Below are 22665 nucleotides of genomic sequence, written 5' to 3' on the forward strand. Positions count from 1 at the left end.
ATCCTCACCGCCTTCACCATCCTCACCATCCTCACCGCCCTCACCATCCTCACCATCCACACCACCCTCACCATCCTCGCAGTCCTCACCACCCTCACCATCCTCACCGCCCTCACCATCCTCACCACCCTCATCATCCTCACCATCCTCACCACCCTCACCATCCTCACCGCCCTCACCATCCTCACAGTCCTCACCACCCTCACCATCCTCACCATCCTCACCACCCTCACCATCCTCACAGTCCTCACCACCTTCACCATCCTCACCACCCTCACCACCCTCACCATCCTCACAGTCCTCACCACCTTCACCATCCTCACCACCCTCACCATCCTCACCACCCTCACCATCCTCACAGTCCTCACCACCCTCACCGCCCTCACCACCCTCACCACCATCACCACCCTCACCAACCTCCGGCGACAACCCTGAACTGCACCACCACCCCCCACCACCACCCTCACCACCCCCCACCACCACCCTCACCACCCCCCACCACCACCCTCACCACCCCCCACCACCACCCTCACCACCCACCACCACTACCCTCACCACCCCCCACCACCACCCTCACCACCCCCCACCATCATCGACCACCTTTGCCTGCCCCCCATCTCCACCCCCCCCACTCGCTGCCCTCCCACCCCCCTCCCACCCCCCTCCCTCCCGCACTGCTCGGCCGAGCTCAACGCTCGTCAGCTCGGGCAGTGGAAGCACTTTGATCGGCCTGGCCGGGAGTAGGAGGAGGAGGAGGAGCGGTAAGAGGAGGAGGAGGAGCGGGAAGAAGGAGGAGGAGGAGGGGGGGAGTGATGTGCAGAGAGAGAGAGAGGCGGCCTGCCGAGAGAGAGAGAAGCATGGCCCCTGGAACCCGCCAGCTCGCCTGGCTGTGTTGGCTCTGCTGCTGGAGGGCCATACTCGCCCAAGCAGGTATGGCCGTGCTCCCTCCACCGCACCTCGTCGACCTCCACGCCTCTTCAGAATGCACACCTCGCCATTCACCCCCTCCACCCCCACCCGCACAGGTCGTACACTCAGCACGTGGACGATTCAGACTCCGCACGTCACTGTCCATATTGCACTTCGTCACCAGATCGTCCTTTTCGTGGGATCGCCTTCCGCACCCCATCACCGTGCACAACCTCGCCATGCACCGCCTACACCTCATCATTCACCCCCTACACTTCATCATTCACCCCTACACCTCATCATTCACCACTACACCTCATCATTCACCACTACACCTCATCATTCACCACTACACCTCATCATTCACCCCTACACCTCGTCATTCACCCCTACACCTCGTCATTCACCCCTACACCTCATCATTCACCACTACACCTCATCATTCACCACTACACCTCATCATTCACCACTGCACCTCATCATTCACCCCTACACCTCGTCATTCACCCCTACACCTCGTCATTCACCCCTACACCTCATCATTCACCACTACACATCATCATTCACCCCTACACCTCATCATTCACCCCTACACCTCGTCATTCACCCCTACACCTCATCATTCACCCCTACACCTCATCATTCACCTCCTACACCTCATCATTCACCCCTACACCTCATCATTCACCCCTACACTTCATCATTCACCACTACACCTCATCATTCACCCCTACACCTCATCATTCACCCCTACACCTCATCATTCACCCCTACACCTCATCATTCACCCCCTACACTTCATCATTCACCACTACACCTCATCATTCACCTCCTACACTTCATCATTCACCACTACACCTCATCATTCACCCCTACACCTCATCATTCACCCCTACACCTCATCATTCACCCCTACACCTCATCATTCACCCCCTACACCTCGTCATTCACCCCCTACACCTCGTCATTCACCCCCTACACCTCATCATTCACCCCCTACACCTCATCATTCACCCCTACACCTCATCATTCACCCCCTACACCTCATCATTCACCCCCTACACCTCGTCATTCACCCCCTACACCTCATCATTCACCCCTACACCTCATCATTCACCCCTACACATCATCATTCACCCCCTACACCTCATCATTCACCCCCTACACCTCATCATTCACCACTACACCTCATCATTCACCCCTACACTTCATCATTCACCCCCTACACCTCATCATTCACCTCCTACACCTCATCATTCACCTCCTACACCTCATCATTCACCCCCTACACCTCATCATTCACCCCTACACCTCGTCATTCACCCCCTACACCTCATCATTCACCCCCTACACCTCATCATTCACCTCCTACACATCATCATTCACCCCCTACACCTCATCATTCACCACTGCACCTCATCATTCACCCCTACACCTCATCATTCACCCCTACACCTCATCATTCATCCGACACAACTAATCAGCACTCTACACCCAGCGCGTCAATGTATTCCACGCGTCACTATTCATCTGCATGTCATGACCGTATCGCTGGATCGCTGCACGCCGTTACCATTTCGCATGCACATCACACACACACACTCACTCTGAACGTCGTCCACGCCTCGTCTCTCTGTCAAACCACCATCATCACCTCTCCACGCCTCCGTGACTCTACACACCTCGCACTCAACGTTCACCATCCTCGAGCAATCCATCATCTCTCGCTCCCGATAAATATTCCTCTTCTCGAAATCACGAGCTCCCTCCTCCTCCTCCGTTACAATTCTCATCATCTCAACACGCTCCTCTTAGAGAAAATTGTCCCTCTCATCATCGCCCTCCTCTTCACACCGGAATGGGCACCAGCGTGCTTCATGGCACGTGTGTGCGTGGTTTAAAGGTCTCGCGGGGGGGCAGGTGGGGGAGGGGGGGGGCACGGATGGCAAGTACTGTTGTGGCAACACGTGTACTGCCAACACGTGCACTACTGGCACGTGTAACGCGTGTACTGTCAACACTTGTACTCTCACTCTTAGGTGTTTTCGGTAAAGTCACGTAGGTAAAAAAAATATCGGCACGTGCAACACGTGTACTGCCGGCACGTGTAGCATGTGTACTGCCAACACGTGGACTACTGGAACGTGTAACACGTGTACTGTCAACACTTGTACTCTCGGCACGTGCACTGCCGGCACGTGTACTGTCAGCACGTGATCTGTCGGCACGTGGGTCCGACGCGTAGTTGTACGGCACGCGTGTGTACCACGGGCGTGTCTCAAACGCGCCCGCACCATGGACACGCGCGTCGTGCCCGCGCGCGGTGTTAACGCGCCCCACCGCCACCACGTGCTTGGCACCCACGTGCAGTGCCTGCCCGTGTGTACGCACCGCCACGTGCGCAGCTGTCGCTCGCGTGCGTGCGGCAATGCCCTGCGGTGCCACCAGCACATGCGCGCACAGCGCGCGCACACCACGGAGAGGTGGGTCTCAAGTGCTGTGTGGCTGACGTGTGGTTAGCGCGACAACAAACCAGGCGATCTAAATGCGTTTGAGGTTAGAATGTGACGCTGAACCGGGGTGAGAACTCAAAGAGACCAGGATGAGTCTCATTTGCAAAAGCAAGCGTGACACCGGGCATTAGTCTGCCGGTAGTGGGCGATGTTTTGCCGTGCATAATACCGATTGAGTAATTTGCAGGCGTGTACATTTTTTTAAAAATGTGGATCCTGATGCAGGCGCGCAATGACCAGCTCTTGCGAGGGACGTCAGGGGGGGGGGGGGGGGGGGGGGTCTGTGGCGTGCGCTGTGAAGCTGGTGGCGCGTAGCAGTGCTCTGGCTGTTGGTTATTACACATCGCAGTGATAACCAGGGCGGCCGTTGGAATTCGAACCGTGAGCAATCTGCAACAGGCCCTGCCACTGCTCTTTAATCGCCGAGCAGTTCACGAGCAACGAATATTTACGGTTTGTAAGAAAGACAGGAAGGAAAAAAAAACAAATTGCAGGGCTTGAACGGAGTTAATGTGACAATGCACGCCTTGGTGAATGCCCCGTGTGAGTCGCGGCCAGCTCTGTGCGCGCGGTGTGTGGGTGGGTGGGTGGGGTGTGTCCTCTATTCAAACAGCGCGCAGTTTGTTCAAACACGCGCATTGTGCAGGTTGCCTGCAAGGCCACTCACGCACCCGCGGCCTGTCCGTGGTGAAGGCGATTACCATCAGCGCAGTCGGTTGTGTCCCGTAGTTGTCGAGTGGTGGGACTATTGGCAGTCCGTCTAAGGTGGGGGGAGGGGTTAGAGGTAGGTAGAGAGGGGCTCACTCCCTTAAATTGTGACAGTCGTTGAAGTTTGTTTGTGCACCCCCCCCCCCTTTAAACATCAGTGCCTTTAGCCATGGTGCCACCTTTAGCTGATGTTTGATGTTTTAAGCAAGGTCGTTCTACAAGTACAGGGCTGCGTGGTCGAGAGGAGGTGTTGCTGATCTGAGCGAGACGAGAGAGGTTTGAGAGCAGCCCACAAGCCCAGACCATTGGCTCGATTAAAGTGTTTGTGGAATGGAAGATTGCATCGTATCGGTCATAAAACTGATAAATGTCCACAATTTTGCCGCGAATGTTTTTACTCTAAAAAAAAAAATCAGGATTACATGTTTTTCGTTGACACTTGAATCACACCACAAGACGCAGTAATTTCTTAACTTTTACCATGCATAAGCGATTTTTTTTGTGTTTGGGCAATTAGGTGGTAGTGAAAGTTTACTCTCATGATAATACTCACGTCTAAGGACAGTGTTTGCAGGACTGCTTGGGAGGTGGAAGAATGTGGGACAATGAAATTTAACACAAATGTAGGTCAGCAATGTAGAAAACGAAATGATTATCCCTCGCGCAGTATCCATAAAGCACGGAGAAGCTGCATGCGGCATTAACCCCGCCAGGGAAATACAACACGCAGGCCCTGGGACGACCGGTAAAGCTGCCTTGAGCCTGGGATTCTCTACGTGGGAGGCCGAATTGAAAACTTGCACTTGATGATCGCTGCTTGTTGGCGGGTGCATTAACAGTGCGAGGCATTTCATTCATTCCACGGTACGATTGTATGTGTGTATGTTGAACTTTTGATTTAAAGCTTTCGTGACTGCAGGGATTCATATAATAAAATGAAAAAAAATATATATAAAAATATTATTATTTTATTTTATTATGTCCCTTCTACGTGACTTTACCGAAAGAACCAAGAATATATATGTTGAACTTCTTTTGCACCGTACGTAGCCAAGCGCGCTTATCGGAGAAGCGGGGGAAGGATCGATTGGCTTCAGATGCAGTGTCTGCATTGCCTGGTGCGGGCCGCAGTTGTAGTGTTCGCAGCACTGCAGAGCTCTCTGCTCGGCCACACGTTGGCATCTTTACCAACCGTACAGATTTAAGAGGAATGCCGTGTATTGTTAAACCGTTTTGCTGCATACCGATTTCCAAAGCGAATCACACAAATTATTTTTGGAAACTTAGAATGTTTTCTCGAGTATTATTGTGTCAAATAAGGTTTTCAAATCGGCAGCCTTTGGTTTATTTGTTTCACGTGAAAGCGATCACCTTAATTAACCAGCAAATCAACAGATGATTGATAAAAAAAATCAGACAATACCAACAACAAACACCACCCCACCCCCACAGCCCCACTCAACAATTCCACTCCGACTGCTGCAGCATTTTTATAAATTTTGAAAGAGAAAAAAAAGCCCACGTTGGGGAAAATCGTTTCCAATTTGAGACGACGTCTCGTCGGCGTTCAGCGAGCCACGCGTCGTCGTGGTCGTGTCGACGGATCTGCAGCGACGGTCATGAGCAACGCGAACGTTGCAGGGTTTTTTTTGGCCGCGACAGCTGTGCTCCGTGCCCTCCCCCCACCCCCCCCCGTGGCCAGGGAGAGGCAATGAGTGAGTTGCCGTCAGCCTGCTCCAGCCAGCTCCCGCTTTCTCTCTCTCGCTCGCTCGGAATGTTGAAGTTTGCAGTTTTGATGTCAGCTGGCGTGATAATTAGTGAGCAGCTGAATTAGCTCCGTGTTTTTGTAATGCCCCAAATGCCGCTTTTCAAAATACAGTAACAACAGCTTACGTTGATAATACGGCTCTTAGACGCATGCAGCTATCTCGTCCAGGAGGTTAATGGTTAAACTCAAGGCTGTTATATTAATTGACCCACATGTTCACTCAAATGGGGAAAAAAATAGAAAATTCCAGCCTGAGGTTAGACCTTCGCGTACCAAAATAGGTTTCTGTAAATCTTCATCCATTCCACGCAACAGCGCAGCAGACACTCTGCCAGAAGCCAGACGATCCCACAGACTGATGCAACGCAGCTTTCCAACACCGCCTCCAAGCCTACGTGAAGCGAATACTCGCCCTCCGCCATGTGAAGCACATCTTCCACCTCGACGTAGCTGGGTGCGTCTGGGCGGGAGGCAAACGTGGAATCTCGAGTTGGATTCCCTTGCCGGGTTCATCCGGGAGTCGGTCCTTGCCCGGGTGTTACTCGGGGCCCGGTTTATGATGCACCCTGCGGTGAGACTTAATCTAGATTTGAAGTTTTTGTGACTGCAGGGATCCATACTCTTTGTTTCTTGCTGTGTTATCCCACCTGATGACGGACGCTTGTGTTGCGCCCGAAACATCGTGATTTAATGTATTTTATTTTAGACCTACGTGACTTTACCGAAAGAACCAAAGAGTATGGTGAGACTTAAGGTTGAATTGTATCGCGTGTGGCGTCTTGCGACTTGGGAATTCGATTCTGAAAGACTTCATTTGTAAGGAACAATCGTTCGCCCCCCCCTCCCACCCCTATAAAAACCTAAACGTGTTCCTGTTGTGCATGTTTATAGCTGCCACGTAGATGAGCAAAGGTCTTTGTCAGCTGCTCACCTTGTGGCCACAGGGATATCCCAACATCGTTGTCCATATTTTATATAATTGTAACTCTCACATATTAAAATAAAAAGTAGAAATTCGCAGCCCATTGTCGGTCGACTGCTGTATTAAGGTATCCCCACGTTTGACCATACTTCACCACGCTTGTCAGCGCACATTGGAGGCAGAAGAGAGGCCCAAGACCCGTCCAGACCTCACCACTGGTGTTAGCCGCGGGTGAGAATGAAACTCGCTAAGCACACAACATTTTCTAACAAACAAAACAACCTTTTTCCTTAGCTCCTGAATGCCAGCCCGGAGGGCACGCGGTACTGGACAGCCCATTCCGCAGCGTGCAGTTCGACTCGACGCAACTGCAGCAGTCGGCCATCCAGGACCTCATCTGCGACCACTCCCTCGACGCAGGATGGTACCGCTTCAACGTGTTTGGCAAGCCTGCCCAGATGCCCACGACCTGTGTGGAGGTAGTGCCTTCTTCTAGCCCCCCCCTCCCTCCCGATACGTTCCATTCATTGGCTACCACATTCTGATAAGCTCCCCCCCCCCCATCTTCTCCCCCCCCCCCAACTTGTATTTAAGGGCTTGCATCTTGAATCCCTGCCTCACTTGATGCAGCAAATCTGGCTGTGACGGACCCACCTGATGACGGAGACTTGTGTTGCCTCCGAAACGTCGTGATTTTATTGTTTTATTTAGTTTTATTTTTATTAATTTTAATTAAATTTTTTACCTACGTGACTTTACCGAAAGAACTAAGAGTATAGTTCCTGCATGCCCCGTCGCGTGGACACGCAACACAGACAAAGATCCCCCGTATAGCCTTAACAGACTGTGGGGGCAAGTGCTCCAACAGTCTGAAGGCCGGCGCTGTGGCACATGAGGGGGTGGGTGGACAGCACCACGCCCAGACGCCTTTGTCCCCCTATTGGCGATGTTAACACGTACTTATTTGAGTCTGAGTTGACCTAGGGGAGACCCAGAAGCGGTTCAGATAATCGTCACTGGTGTTGGCCGTGAGCGGGAATCGAACTCGGGTGGCCGGCTTCGTAGCGCTACCCGCTCCGTCACCTCTCCCCGCGACGCTCACGCGTCACTCCGTTTAGAATCTCCACCAGAGAGCGCTTATGGTTGATTGGTGCCAGACACTGCCTGTTTAGTGGGCCCGTCACTCACTACGTGACGCCTGTTAGAGTTGGTGCCCGCAAAGTTTGATGAGAAGCAGCTCTGCCGTTGTACGTAACCTGCGATAGGAATGGGAACGGGGCGCTTCCAGCGTGCGCAGCAGCAGCAGCAGCGGCGGCGGCGGTGGCTGCTGTTGCGTTGCACACGTGGTGTGGGGTAATAATTATTATTGGTGGAGTGTTGCGTTTTAAAAATAGAGGTGATTGAGTATTGAATGCCCCCGTCCAGCCGCCCGCTGAGCGTGTTGGCAGTTGTTGCCGCTCTCGTTGTGTTCAGCAGCTGCCGCATTATTGAAGCCAAAACCGATTACGATGCGCGGGGACTTTTTGCGGATTTCCTTTTGCTGAAATTTATTATAGGGGCCCGATTCCAGGGGAGAGAATCACTGAAACATTTTCAATTTATGTCTCCCCGTAGCTTCGCTCAGGTTTTACAAGATGAGTGCTTTTGACGTTTTTGCCCCGTGTGTACGTATTTGTCTCGCCGCAAACCGCAGGGGCACTTTTACTTTTCACGACGCGGCTTCGATGCTCTCTGGAGCCGGCGAACAGGGCCCGGCCTTGTTCGGCCGTTCCTGCGCTCCGGTCAAATAAGCATCACCTTTCTGCCCAGCGTGCGTGCGCAACAATATTTTCGCACGGTTGCACGCGGGCATAGCCGCGGGTCACAAGCGCGGCATGCGCGTCGACTCGAGACATTCGTCAATTCTTTAACTCCGGTGTTCTACATTGCAAGGCCCCTGGTGGCCTGTAGTGCGGCCCCGTGACAACACAAAACACGTGACAACACCCACCATCACCACCACCATCATCGTCGTCGTGCTGTCAAACCCCAACGATGGTTTCAAATGTGTGGCAGAACCTCACGCTGATGATGTCTTATCGGCGAAAGTGGCACCCTTCTGAAATGTCGCGAAGAGAGCTGCTTTAATTCTAGATTTGAAGTTTTCGTGACTGCAAGGATTCATACTCTTAGTTTTGTTCGGTAAAGTCACGTAGGTAAAAAGATGTAAATTAATAAAAATAAAATAATTATATATTTTTATTTTTTATTAATTTTAATTTCAAAAAAATAAAATAATTTTATTATTTTATTTGTATTAATTTCAATTTCAAATTTTTACCTACGTGACTTTACCGAAAAAACTAAGAGTATAAGAGCTGCTTTAACCGAAGGTTGCAGCTGCTGCACGGTGCTCTGCACATCGCCTTGCAGTTTTTCTTGTCGACAGATTATAAAAATACCTTGAAGGTCTGCTCCGAAAGCCATCACAGGCACAGGGAGACGTTTTAAGTGTCGTTTAATATAACTTTGTTTTGCTGACCTCACGAGCGCCGAGTAGGCGCGCCTCGTTTGTTGTTTTAGCAGGAAGCCAGGGTCAACTCACTCGGAATATTCGCAGAGTGTGTACATTAACAGTACGTGGTGCTCGAACGGGACTGGTGAGATTCCACGTGGCCTTCGTGACTCATGGGACGAATTATCCAAACTTAATCATTGAGCGGCACGAGATTGTAATTTACAATAAAAGAGAGACCGACGCAGCTCACAATGGGCAGTGGCAGCACAGCTGGTGATAAACGTGGCCTCGTCACATCCACCCTGTCCTCCACAACCTTCTGACAGTTTTGTTTGATCGACGACCATTGAGAAACAATATCGAACTCGTGTTAGATTTGACTCGGACCTGCGATCGGTGCATCCCGCTTTGAACCACGCGGACTTGACGATTCCTCGATTGCACCTGACAGCGGCAGCTGCGTAGAATTTCACCGGTCCTGTTCTATCGCCACGTACTGTGAATGTGCACACCTTGGTAGGAATCAGAGCATCACACTCTGGATGTTCCTGGTGAGTCCATCACCTCTTCAGGGTCAATGAACGGTATTTTTCCTGTGGGGCAAACCAATTCTACGAGGTCACCAGCGAAGAAGTCGAAGTGACTTCCTGCCCCATCGAGCATTCAGACGGCGCTCATTTCCCGTTTACGGCCTTAAGCCAGTGGTGCAAAATTCCACATTTCTATGGCGGGGGCGGGGGGGGGGCAGTATTTCCATGACAACCACGGGTGACTTCCCCACAAAGTGGCACTTATTTTATCGACCCAAGAGCGATTGACGGGCTGCGTCAACCTCGTAACCACCTTTCGATCGCGAGCCGCTCGCCGTACCGCCGAGCCACACGGCGGATGAAGTCGACGACGATCGCCTCTTCGCGTCTCGCACGGAGCGCGAGCGACGCGGGCGCACTCCAATCGGGCGCGCGTTGTCGTGCAGATGAACCGCTGTGGCACGCAGGCCCCAGTGTGGCTGTCGCTGCACGGCTCCGAGTCGCTGCCGGCGCCGGGTGAGGTGCGCCAGCTCACCGCCTGCGCCACCTGGCAGTTCTTCCCGGGCTCCACCAAGGACTGCTGCCTCTTCCGCATCCCCGTCACCGTGCGCAACTGCGGCGACTTCTACGTGTACCTGCTGCGGCCGACGCAGGGCTGCATGGGCTACTGCGCGCAGGGTGAGCGCCGCGCAATCGTCGCGCTCGTCGCGTTTGACTTTTGCCAGAAAGGGGAGCCACTCTCTGGCACGTTTGGAGGTCGTCTCGGTAAAACCCGTTTAGGGGCATTCAGCGTTGCTGCCCAGTTGTGTAGGGTGCGTGCCAAGTGTGCCAATGTAGGAGCCACCGGGCTTTGCTTTGGCCAGTTGTTGGTGCCGGTTCTGGATGCGTTCCCAGGCGCTCGTTCCGTGGTGCCAAAAAAAAACCCACTAGTGTGCCTTATAAATGCTGCAGCGTTCTTCATAAGCAGATTGCGCAAATGACGACGCTGTATGAAAACACAGACAAGCAATACCGAGAGCATCGGTTCCGTCACAATCGTTTGAGATGTTGAATGGGGGGAGGGGGGGGGGTGGGGGGGGTGCCCAAGCTTCCACGTGGGCTGCGGTGCCGAGGAGGCCATGGGACTTCACTCTCTCGGTGGCTGCGTAGAGGTGACGGCGATCTGGACGCACGGCAGTCGTGCGCCACGCGGGCGAGCGTTGAGTGGCGGCTGCCGGTCGCGTCGTTCACAGTGGTCCCCGATGCACGCGCGCCGCCCGACGAGCCCGCTCTGCTGGCCGAGCCGATGGCGCTGGAGGAGGCCGCGGTGCCGGACGGACCAGCACTGCCGGAGGAAGTGGCGGTGCCTGAGAGACTGTGCGGCCCCGGGGAGGAGGAGGTGAACGTCGCCTGCAGAGGTACGGCGCTGGGCGCACACACACACACTGGGATACGGAGGGCATCCGGTGTCTTCTCCTCTCCACTCGACCCGCCGCGGCTCTTCAGATGCCCGGCGGTGGCAGCGGCATTGACGACGATAACAACACTGCGAGAAGCCCCTAAACGCAGACCGTTAACGACGACGCTCGCAACCGTGTGTGTGCGCTCGGGGCCACCAGCGACGCTGCCGGTGCTGGCGGAGCGGCCGGTGGTCTCGGCGGCGCCGAGCGGCGGCGGCGGCGGCGGCGTGCACGCGCGCTGCCTCTTCTCGGGCCCGGCGTACCACGGCACGCTGGGCTACGTGGTGGAGTGGACGCGCGTGGCGGCGCGCGGCCAGCGGGAGGCCCTCCGCCGCGAGACCTCGATGCAGCCGCGAGCCAGCATCGAGCTGGACGGTGTCAACATCCGCCTGGGAGACTCGGTGCGACCCCCCCCCCCTCCCTCCTCACCCACCCCCCCCCCCCTCCACGCCCCTGGGTAAAGAAAAAATTATAGTAGAAAAATAAAACCATGCACGCAGTAAAATTTGGCTCCAGGAAGGAGTTAAACAACTTCAATAAAAATTTTGCATCGGAGGGGTAAACTTTCAAAACGCAATTTGGGAAGTGCTAAAGTTCCACGAATGTTGCAGATTCTGGGAAAATGGGGATTGGCCAAAAGTCGTTTACCCCAAGAGACAAACTTATTTCGCACCTGCGCACTGCAGCGAGCGTTTCCAGTTCAATAATTGAGCGTTCAGCAACTGCATCGTTCTTCACGCCTTGTCTTGATTTTGTCGATTTTGTCGATGCCGCCTGCTCAGATCGTGTGCAGCGTCGCCTGCTTCCTTCTGGATTCTCCGCAGTCCCAGGGCCCGGCTGTGGAGAGCGAGGAGTTCTTTGCCGGAATCAAGGTAACGGAACACCGCCGTTCACAGCGCACTTGGCGCGGCGATTCCTCGTCACGAGCGCTCGGGGCAATTTGCGGCCGTGGCTCGAGGTTTTTTTGAGGTGTCACTGCGAGGGGGCCGCGTTTGGTTGCGTGGGTGGCGTTTTTCGTCGCTTCAGGTGAGCCCCAGCAGCCTGGAGATGTCGGAGGACGGACGGGAGCACGCGATCGTGGTGGAGAGCACCGTGCCCATCCCGTGCGCCGAGCCGGGCCCCCGCAAGCCCAGCTGCGCCCTCGCTCTGCGGCTCCACACGTGGAGCGACGGTGAGAGGCGGCTCGATCTGGCAGAGAGCAGCGGGAACCCGGAGCCCGCGCCGTGGGGTGCTCATGTCTCAAGTTGGTCGTGCTGGGGCATCGGGAAGGGAAACTGCGCGCACCAGTACGGGCACAATTGGCAAACGTCAGCTCAGAGAGACCAACTCTAACACCTGAAACAATTCCAAACCTGGTTGCCTGGCTGCGTTTTTTTTCTTTTGTTTTTTTTGTCTTCTGTTTTTTTTTCTCCTAAAATTTAATCAGTGTCAGGTGATGAGACGAATCATCCGCTTGAATCTCTCGAAGAGCAGTGCAATCCTCTGTGGTGGCGAACAGCTCGCCGAAGTGGTCATCACAGAACTACTTCTGAGATCTCTTAAAGTGAACACTTTCCCAACCACCCTGCTATGGACAGTAATGTTCCTTACAAGACAGCCAAACTTAACATGTTTCGTACTGGAATTGCTGAATTTAGTCAAATTAATGTACCCTGATTGGTAACCGGGCAGAGACCATCAACTCACTGCACTTGAGAACCCAGTGTTTAATCACAGGCGGCCGCCTGGATTCCAACCTCGGCGCTCAGCGGTGTCAGCCCAGCGCTTTGACCGCTGAGGACAAATTCAATGACTATCAGGATGGCGAGTATATTTGAGCACGGACGCGCCCCGAGTAACTTGTTGAGGCCTTGGCGTGGCGGCTAGACGGTGGCCCTGCCGACGTGGCGCTCTCGTCCTGCCTCGTGCTGCTCCCGCTCGGGCCCTGCGCAGGCGGCAGCTGCTCGCGGGCCACGGTCTACGTCACGGCCATCGTGGACTTCACGCGGGACGGCGACCGCGACAGCTTCGTCTCCGTGGAGCCCATCGGCGTCTCCGACTTCCTGTGGTCCGGCTACGCGCCACCGCCCGTGCAGGTGACGCTGCCACCGCGGGAGATGTTGCGCGGTCTGCCGAGCAGCAGCAGTGGGCGCAGGCTGCAGCAGAGAGACACGGCGGCTGGAGTGCTCGTTGCACGGACGAGAAGCTAAGGCTCTGGGTTTTTTTTTTTCGTGATGTCAAGTTACCGTTCTTATTTGCCAGCGAACGATGATGCTGGCACGCAGTGGCGTACGATCATGGGAACGACGTCGCGGGATCTTCTAATGTCCACTTGCGTGGCAGACGGGGGTCTATTTTGTGGGTAATACACCTGTGGTATTAAACAGGGCGGCCTGCCGGATGCGAATGGTGAATCTCTGCAACAGGTGGCGAACACGCTACCGCCAGGCCACGTCAATATTTTAATAGTTGCATGTTGGACCTGCCTCGTTGTTTCACTGCCAATTTATAACAGTAAAAGAGAAGTACGTGGATTAGACAAACAGAATGAAACTGTGCAATTGAAAGGTAGGTTTTGAAACGTAGGTAAACCGTGGTTGACTCAAATGTTATTTGCCTTGATTTGCTGCACATTGGGCCATTAGTAAGAACTCGTTTGTGATTGAAAGCAAATACGATCGTGGCCGGGCCGTTCGTCGAGAGAGGCCGATGCATGGATGTGTGATGCGTGGATGTGTGATGCGTGGATGTGTGATGCGTGGATGTGTGATGCGTGGATGCGTGGATGTGTGGATGTGTGATGCGTGGATGTGTGATGCGTGGATGCGTGGATGTGTGGATGTGTGGATGTGTGATGCGTGGATGTGTGATGCGTGGATGTGTGGATGTGTGGATGTGTGATGCGTGGATGTGTGATGCGTGATGTGTGGATGCGTGGATGCGTGGATGTGTGATGCGTGATGCGTGGATGTGTGGATGTGTGGATGTGTGATGCGTGGATGTGTGATGCGTGATGCGTGGATGTGTGGATGTGTGGATGTGTGATGCGTGGATGTGTGATGCGTGATGCGTGGATGTGTGGATGTGTGGATGTGTGATGCGTGGATGTGTGATGCGTGATGCGTGGATGTGTGGATGTGTGGATGTGTGGATGTGTGATGCGTGGATGTGTGATGCGTGATGCGTGATGCGTGGATGCGTGGATGCGTGATGCGTGGATGTGTGATGCGTGATGCGTGATGCGTGGATGCGTGGATGCGTGATGCGTGGATGTGTGATGCGTGATGCGTGATGCGTGGATGTGTGGATGTGTGGATGTGTGATGCGTGATGCGTGATGCGTGGATGTGTGATGCGTGGATGTGTGATGCGTGATGCGTGGATGTGTGGATGTGTGATGCGTGGATGTGTGATGCGTGATGCGTGATGCGTGGATGCGTGGATGTGTGATGCGTGGATGTGTGATGCGTGATGCGTGGATGCGTGGATGCGTGATGCGTGATGCGTGATGCGTGATGCGTGGATGCGTGATGCGTGGATGCGTGGATGCGTGATGTGTGATGCGTGGATGCGTGATGCGTGGATGCGTGATGCGTGATGCGTGGATGCGTGGATGCGTGATGTGTGATGCGTGATGCGTGGATGCGTGGGTGCTTGATGCGTGGATGCGTGATGTGTGATGCGTGGATGCGTGGGTGCTTGATGCGTGGATGCGTGATGTGTGATGCGTGGATGCGTGATGCATGATGCGTGGATGCCCTGCAGGTGACGGTGAGAGACGTACCGACCCCGTACTGCTACTCGCTCACCGACCCGCACGTCATCACCTTCGACGGCAGGTGAGTGTGCGCCAGGTCACGGTAATTGGGGAGATCTTGGGTGTCTGTTGAACTTCTTTAGCACCACCGTACCATAGCCAACCGTGCTAATTTGGAGGTACGGGGAAAGGACAACAAACTAAACTTAAAAAGCAGTTATAAGGAGATACGTTTGCAATCTAGATGATTTCAAAGTTAATCGCTCCATTTAATTCCTAACATGAGAAGGAAGACTGGGTGGTCAAGTCAAATGCCAGCAAAGCAATGTCGCCAATCCTGTGGGTTCAATCAAAAGCCAGCTTGGTTAAAACAAAAAAAATCCGTAACGAAACACTCCCCACGATTCCTCCTCGCACGTTGAGGCCTCGGTCTACCAGCCCGTTCTCATCTCGTTCCGCGCCTTTGTTCAACCGGCGCACTGCAGGTCACAGCACCTCTCTGCATCTTTCGAATTCCCTTCCTTCGCCCCGCTACTCAAGCTCTTATCACGCGCAAACTCTTTTACCTACTACATTTACAAGTGCTGTTTGTTGTTGGCCGCTTGATGTATGGCGCCTTTGAGTACGTGCTTAGCCACTGATGGATTACCATTAAAAAAAGCAGATGTCGCACAGGCCCCCGTTTTCCCGCTCGGCAATCTGTGGGGGCTGACCTGCACGAGGCGAGGCACACGATCACCGCCCATCGCTTTGCACCGCGAGGGTTTTGTCAGCGCGGCAAAAAACAAAAGTCGCATTTGACGGAAACCGAGCGAACCCGCGGCGGGCTGCAAGGAGCGGAATCTCACTCTAGGAGGAGCTGCAGTCGTAGGAGCCGAAGCCCTGGAGGTCACTCGCAGCCCTGGGGCGTGCACCGGCCGCGCCCGCTGCACCCGCGCGGGGAAAAAATCCTGTACACGTGTGAAATACATTGCACGTTTAGCGGGTGCGTGGATGAGTTGTTGCGAAGACGCGAGGGTTGACGCGTGCGGAGGTGACAGGAGTAGGGAATGCGTTTCTGGTTGCTGCTTTTGTCAGTGGCGGCGGTGGCGGCTCGACCGCCTTCAGAGGCGTCTGCTTGGCTCAGGCCACTGTTTTACTTTGCTTGTGCCAATAATACGAATGGAAAGACTGCACTGCGCGCGTGTTACTTATGGGAGGTGACACGGGGGCCTCCCTGGCTCATCTGTGTGTGTGCGTGGAGTTGCGAAGCCGTGTTTACAGCCCCCACACAGAGTGTATTGTTGAAAAGCCTCTGGCTGGGCTGTGTCAGAGCACCCAACCTGAAGTCAGAACGTTTCGAGTAAAAATTCCAGTCTGGGGTTTGTGACCCATCATCTCTCTTGGGGGGGGGGGGGCAAGGGGGTCAATAAAATAAATACCACTTTGTATGAAATCAGATTTCGGTTGCCCTATGGGTGGACTGGCCTCCGCCATAGGAGATGAGCATTGCCCCATCCTCTTTTGAGCAGGAAGTCACTTTGGCCTTCACTTTGTTGACGGGGTCATGATTGTCGTCTGCTCATCTCGTCTGCGGGATACCATCGTGGTGCAATGCTCAGCACGCTGAATTTGACATCCAGTGGTCCCCGGTTCGATGTCATCTCCCGGAATTGTCGTTTAAACAATGGTGCCAGTGTCTCGAACCCCCCCCCCAACCTCTCTCCACCCAGCAGCATAAATGGCTACAACCAGTTACGTGTCTGGCCGAGACGTCTGGTTTGGCATTGGACAAAGACGCTCACCGCATCGCGTGGCGCTTTCAGATGTGCATCTGCGGCCGTCTGGAACGCTCTTCCTTCCGATATTAGGAAGCCACTGGAGCTATGCACTTTTAAAACATCATCTAGATTGACAAACTCATTTCTTTAGGACTGCTTTTTGTGTTTAGTTTGGTGACCTTCCCCCCACACCTCCAATTAGCACATTCGGCTACGTACGGTGAGAAAGAAGTTAGCGTGGAAGAGCAGGCCAAAAACTCTCTGTCACCTCTTCAGATCTCCCTCCAGTGGAGACGCCTTCTGGCCAGCAGTAGCGGTGGCACGAGTGGTCGCAGTCCTGCACCAGACTCGTCCCCTGCTCACCACCCCCCCCCCACCCCGTCCGCCCCCCGTCCGTCCCCCGCCGAACGCAGACGTTACGACAACTACGGCACGGGCACGTTCGTGCTCTACCGGAGCACGGCCCGCCCGCTCGACGTCCACGTGCGTCAGTGGGACTGCGGCAGCCGCGAACACGCCGTGTCCTGCGCCTGCGGCGTGGCGGCCCGCGAGGGGCCCGTCTCCGTGGTGGTCGACATGTGCAACGGGCAGGCGCAGGAGGAGGCGCGGCCGCACCTCTCCGTGCGGGGCCTCGTCCTCGAGCACGGCGAGCGGCGGCCGCGGATCACCGAGGCCCAGCAGGGTCGCAAGGTCACGGTACGCGGCCGCGACGAAACCGCTCGCGTCACGCTTTTTGTCCCAGACGAGGCAAAGATTCCCCCCCAACCAGTGCAGCCTTAACCAGACTTTTGTGGGGCGAGGCCAGTTCGCGAGTAGCACCTTTCAAATTTAACACGTAGGCTTTCGCGACCAAAATTATTCATAATCAACGTTGATCAACGTTTTTGGGTTTAGATCGCAAATTGCCCGATGATGCTGGATGCAATTACCAGCGAAACGTCGTACTCAAAAATTGTAAATGTTGTGGTTTCACGCTTCAACACACCGGTGGGCTAAAGCAGTGAACTATTTTGTCTTTTGTCAACGTGACACTTTTTTTACTGATTGGCCGTGTCGGGTGGTGGAGGGTTACGACACATTTATAAATAACGCGATCTAAACCCAAAAACGTTGATTATGAGCACCTTTCAAGGCTGGCACGGCACACGAGGGGTTGGGTAGCCGAATCGATCTAGGGGAGGACCAGGACGGGTTCAGATAATCGTCACGGGAACCGAACTCGGGTTGCTGGGTTTGTAGTGCAGCGTGCTCATCGTGACACGGCCTCTCATCGTTAACGGTCCGGTATCCTGATCAGGCCAATATGGAGAAACGTTGTTCCATGTTCAAGTGTGGCTGTGGTTTAGGCTGTTTGTCCGGGTTCACAATGGGACCAATCTAACTTGGATTGGCTGAGCATTGCTTTCGGTTGAGAACTTTAGACAATGGCATTTGCAATTCACTGACTTGTTTCCCAGACGCTGTGGAGTTCCATGTCGATGTATGTACGTAGAACTTCTTTCACACTGTACGCAGCCAACCGTGCTAGACGAATTTACACAAAGCTACTACATTTGTTTGCGGTGCACGGCCACGTTCCGAACATAGTACAGAAAACTATCTTGTAAAGTTCTAGCCGGCTTAATGTTCAGTATTATAACACTTACAAGGACCGTGGGCCCGATTTATAGATTGATTGATTTAGAGTCAAAACGAACGAAGCGGCTGTAAACAAGCAAAAGCCAAAACGGGATGTGGGGGGGGGGCGGCGGAAGGTCACGAATTCGCGCGCGGGGTTCGCCGCCGCAGGTCACGTTCCCGTCTGGCACGTTCGTGCGCGTGGACGTGAGCGACTGGGGGATGAGCATCGCGGTGCGGGCGCCCGGCTCGGACGTGAACGCCACCCTAGGCCTGTGCGGCACCGTAGACGGCGACGCGGGCAACGACTTCCACGGCAGCCGTGGGGAACGTCTGCCTCCCTCCTCGGGCGCGGATACCGCAGAGCCGCGACGCTTCGTCGACGAGTGGAGGTGCTCCACGCGACGTCCCCCTCCCCCCCCCTCCCACACACACACACCGTGCGCTCGGGCTTGGCAAGCACGTATCGCTTTGGCAGTGGTTCCCGTGGTCTGAGAAATGCATTTGAATTATTAAAAAAACGTTATTTATTCACCCAGGAGAGCGTCACTAAATCTGAAGACTCGTTTGCTATGGGCGGAAGGGGGGGGGTGGGGGCTTTCGCTTGAAATATTTGGCCAATTCTTTGTTCAGTATTTACGCGTGTGCGTGCGTGTGGGAGGAAACTGGAATGCCCTGATGGGACCCCCCCCCCTTCCCACATCCATGCAGGAGAGTAACACCGTTATTCAGATATAGGTAAGCAACCAACTCGTTCTACTGTAAGCTACTGGCCGCACTCCTCGATGGGAAGTCTCACACACACACCCGCGATGGGGTTCACACAAACCACCGTCTCCGCTTGGTCACGGGCAGCGAGCGTTGTTTGGGAGCTTTGCTGAAGGAGCCTTAAAAAAGCTCCCGGAACGTGGAGCAAGATGTCAGACATCGTGCTGAACAACAACTGTCGCCTGATGAAGCTAGTTGTAATCACTGGCGAAACGTCATACTCAAATTGTAAATGTTGTGACTTGGCTCTCCAACACACCGGTTAGTGCTGTACTAGTCACGAATTGTCACGTTCTGTTTACGTGACAAACCTTACTAATTGGCTGTGTCGGGTGGTGGCGGGTTTAACGACACACACATTTACGCGCTCTAACCCCAAACAAACCTGCATTGTGGATGACATCGGTTGCGAAAGCCTACCACGTGTTAATCTAACCGGCAAAGCGTTGCAACGCGTTTGTCAAAGCCTCACCGAGCCGCACCGTGCGCCGTGCGTCAGGCTGCAGCCGGGCGAGAGCCTCTTTGACCGTCTCCCCGAGGGCGAGGCGCCGCCGCCGCGGCGAAACTACTGCACCTGCGGCCGCAACCCCGTGGGCCCCGTGGGCCCCGTGGGCCCCGTGGGCCCCGTGGGCCCCGTAGGCCCCGTGGGCCCCGTGGGCCCCGACCGCCACCGAGCGCCCGAGCCGCCCTCTCCCGACGCCTCCGCGACGTGCCTCGGCATCGAGGACGTGGACCTCTCGGGCCTGATCCCCGCCGAGGACGTCACCGCCGACTTCCTCAACCCCCAGGAGCTCGTGGTGCCGGACAACCGCAGGCGCCGTGGCGCTCGGGCGGCGTCCCGACCTCCGACCCACGAGCGCGGAAGCAACCGGTCCCCGGCGGGGAGTCGAGGTGTCGCGGAACGCGCGGCGAGCCCCGAAGCGCGGTCGCGGGAGACGGCTCAGCCGGCGGCGGCGGCGGCGGGGCACCATGGCACAGGGGGCCAGCGAGAGCGCCGCTACGGGAAGAGGAGGATCCGTCCGGAGCGCGAAGGCCAGGGGCACGGGACGCGGTCGCTGCCTCCGCGAGCCAGGTGGCAGACCGCCCGCGGGAAGAGGCAGAGCTACTACGAATACGCGCCGACCTACAACTTGCAGAGTCTGAGCCAGGTGGACCTGGAGAGCCTCAGCTACTTCTTTCCCGAGGACCACATGGCCGGGGGCGACGGCGACAGGCACCGCCCGGCGGCGGCGGCGGCCCCGCTGCGCTGGCCCACGCGGAGCGGCCTGACGGAGAAGCGCGCCGCCGACCTGTGCGTCGCTGCCCTGGCGGCCTCCGGCGTGGGCAGGGCCTGCGCTCCGGTGCTCGGTCGCGAGACGCTGGACCGAGCGCAGCAGACGTGCGTCCTCGACCTGCAGCTCAAGGACGACCCCAGCTGGGCCGACGCGCTGGTGCCGTACCTGGAGAACGAGTGCGAGCGGCGCCTCGTGGAGGCGCACGGAGGCGCGGCCGGACCGGACGGGGCCCCGTCCGAGGCCCTGGACGCCCTCCGGTGCCCGCGCGGGTGCAGCGGGCGCGGCCGGTGCACGCCCCAGGGCTGCGAGTGCTCCCAGGGCTTCGGCTCCTACGACTGCAGCTCCTCCGAGAGTGAGATTCCGCTCCTCGCAGCCCGCCGCGGGTTCGCTTGGTTTCCGTCGAATGCGAACCTTTGTTTGTCGTGCTGACAAAACCCTCGCGGTGCAAAGCGATGGGCGGTGATCGTGTGCCTCGCCTCGTGCAGGTCAGCCCCCGCAGATTGCCGAGCTGGAAAACGGGGGCCTGTGCGACATCCGCGCTTACGACTGCACGAGCGTGCGCGTGTTTGGCAAGGGCTTCAGGGACTCCCCGTCCTTGAGATGCAGAATCCTCAGCCTACAGGTAAACGTCTTGCAGGCGGCGTGTGCGGCCGTCAGCACGCAAGGGGGCAATTCGTGGAGGCGTCCGTCAGGGCGGATGCTCGCTGGCTTGGCGTTCGCTGCACCGGCGGTGGAGAGTTTAATCGGTGACCGTGCAAATGAAATGCATCGTACAGTCGACACTCACCCGCGAAGGGGGACAGGATGCTCCTGTGAACGAAGAAGACGTGGGAAATAGGGAAGAGCGACGCACACGAGGCCGCCAATCGGTCCGATAATTACCGGTGACATGCCCCGTTGCGTTGGCACGTCTCGTATTTTACGCAAAGCAAGGAGGCTGCCGCCTCCTGGCAGCATTACCCCGTGCGTGACACTGCCCTCTGCAGGTTCACTTGTATCGTGTGATAACGTCGAACGAAAGGAAGACGGTGATTCCGAGTGACGGCTAACTTCAGTGGGTGAATGATATCTGAACAAAAACTCGTGTCCCCCACGCTGAGTCACGTGACTAACACGGCGGTGGATTGACCGTGAACTGTGAATTACTACGATGTCATATATACGTGGAATAATATAACCTCTGATACGCAACCCGCGGAAGCGATGAACACCACTGCTGAAAGGGAGCAGTGGCCGTCCTCAGAAAAGATCGGCTCTTTCCGTGGGAATTGCGGATATAAACCACGGCACAATCCAACCGTTCCTTGGAGTGGGGAGACACTTGATCTTTGAATTAAACGAAAAGCTGCACACCGTGACCAGAGGATGGCCTCGCAGGGCTCCGGACATAGCGGACTCACATGATGCGAACTCCCTAGAAAAAGCCTTTCTTTAAAAGCTCTCCTCCAAGAGATTTAGATACAAATTTTAGCATTTATAAATGCCGCTGAAGCAGCTACGACATAATTTTAGACACTTAGGGGAGCGGTCGTGGCCCTATCGGGGCTGTGTGGATGCTGCATGTCTGTGTTTGTGTGTGCAGAGTGTCGAGCGGTAGTGTCGTAGTTAGCGCACCACACTACGAACCTGGCCACCCGAGTTTGATTCCCGCTCACGGCTACCAACACCGGTGGCGATTATATTATCTAAACCGGTCCTGGGCCTCCCCCCAGGTCGACTCAGCCGCAAATGAGTACCTGGTGCGATGTGTAAAATCATCGCCACCGGGGAGCCAAAGGCGGTCGGGCGTGGAGCTGGCCACCCACCCCCTCGTGTGCCGTGCCGGCCTTCGCGGGTCCTACTCGCTAACGGCGCTTGCCCCAGCAGTCCGTCGCAGGCTACACGTGGGTGGGGGAGCAATCTTTGTCTTTGTGTGCGCAGAACGTGGGTGGGGAGTGGGTGCCCGACGGGCCACGGCTCGTCGACGCCGAGTGGCTGAGCAGCCGCGCCGTCGAATGCCCCCTGCCCCCGGCCGCCATCCCCGCGGGCGATCAGCTGGGCGCGGTGCTGGACGAGGAGCCCTTCGCCCGCTTCCAGATACAGGTGCGGTACGAGCCGCTTGACGCAAGCAAACTCAACGCCGAGGGGGACCCCGAATTCGTGAACAAATGCACACATTGGCACGAATTACAAGTCCGAACGAACCCACAACGTTGACAATTACCAGAACGACGTTTCGCTGGCGA

At 55.6% G+C, this 22665-nt stretch overlaps 1 protein-coding gene across 1 annotated transcript in view; it reads left to right on the plus strand.

Annotated features, from left to right (window-relative positions):
* The first annotated feature begins 840 nt into the window (after window positions 1-840).
* LOC144936254 (von Willebrand factor D and EGF domain-containing protein-like) overlaps window positions 841-22665 on the plus strand; it is a 38135-nt gene continuing 16310 nt past the window's right edge. Inside the window, exons 1-14 of the mRNA XM_078863308.1 lie at window positions 841-930; window positions 7115-7299; window positions 10294-10525; window positions 10999-11244; window positions 11446-11687; window positions 12069-12158; window positions 12313-12562; window positions 13153-13361; window positions 15030-15103; window positions 17195-17477; window positions 18570-18790; window positions 19666-20792; window positions 20926-21062; window positions 22361-22522. Coding sequence (XP_078719434.1) covers window positions 858-930; window positions 7115-7299; window positions 10294-10525; window positions 10999-11244; window positions 11446-11687; window positions 12069-12158; window positions 12313-12562; window positions 13153-13361; window positions 15030-15103; window positions 17195-17477; window positions 18570-18790; window positions 19666-20792; window positions 20926-21062; window positions 22361-22522 — 3531 coding nt within the window. The 5' untranslated portion in view covers window positions 841-857. The remainder of the gene's footprint in view (window positions 931-7114; window positions 7300-10293; window positions 10526-10998; window positions 11245-11445; window positions 11688-12068; window positions 12159-12312; window positions 12563-13152; window positions 13362-15029; window positions 15104-17194; window positions 17478-18569; window positions 18791-19665; window positions 20793-20925; window positions 21063-22360; window positions 22523-22665) is intronic.

This window comes from Lampetra fluviatilis, chromosome 1, assembly GCF_964198595.1.
Source record: "Lampetra fluviatilis chromosome 1, kcLamFluv1.1, whole genome shotgun sequence".
NCBI lineage: Eukaryota > Metazoa > Chordata > Hyperoartia > Petromyzontiformes > Petromyzontidae > Lampetra > Lampetra fluviatilis.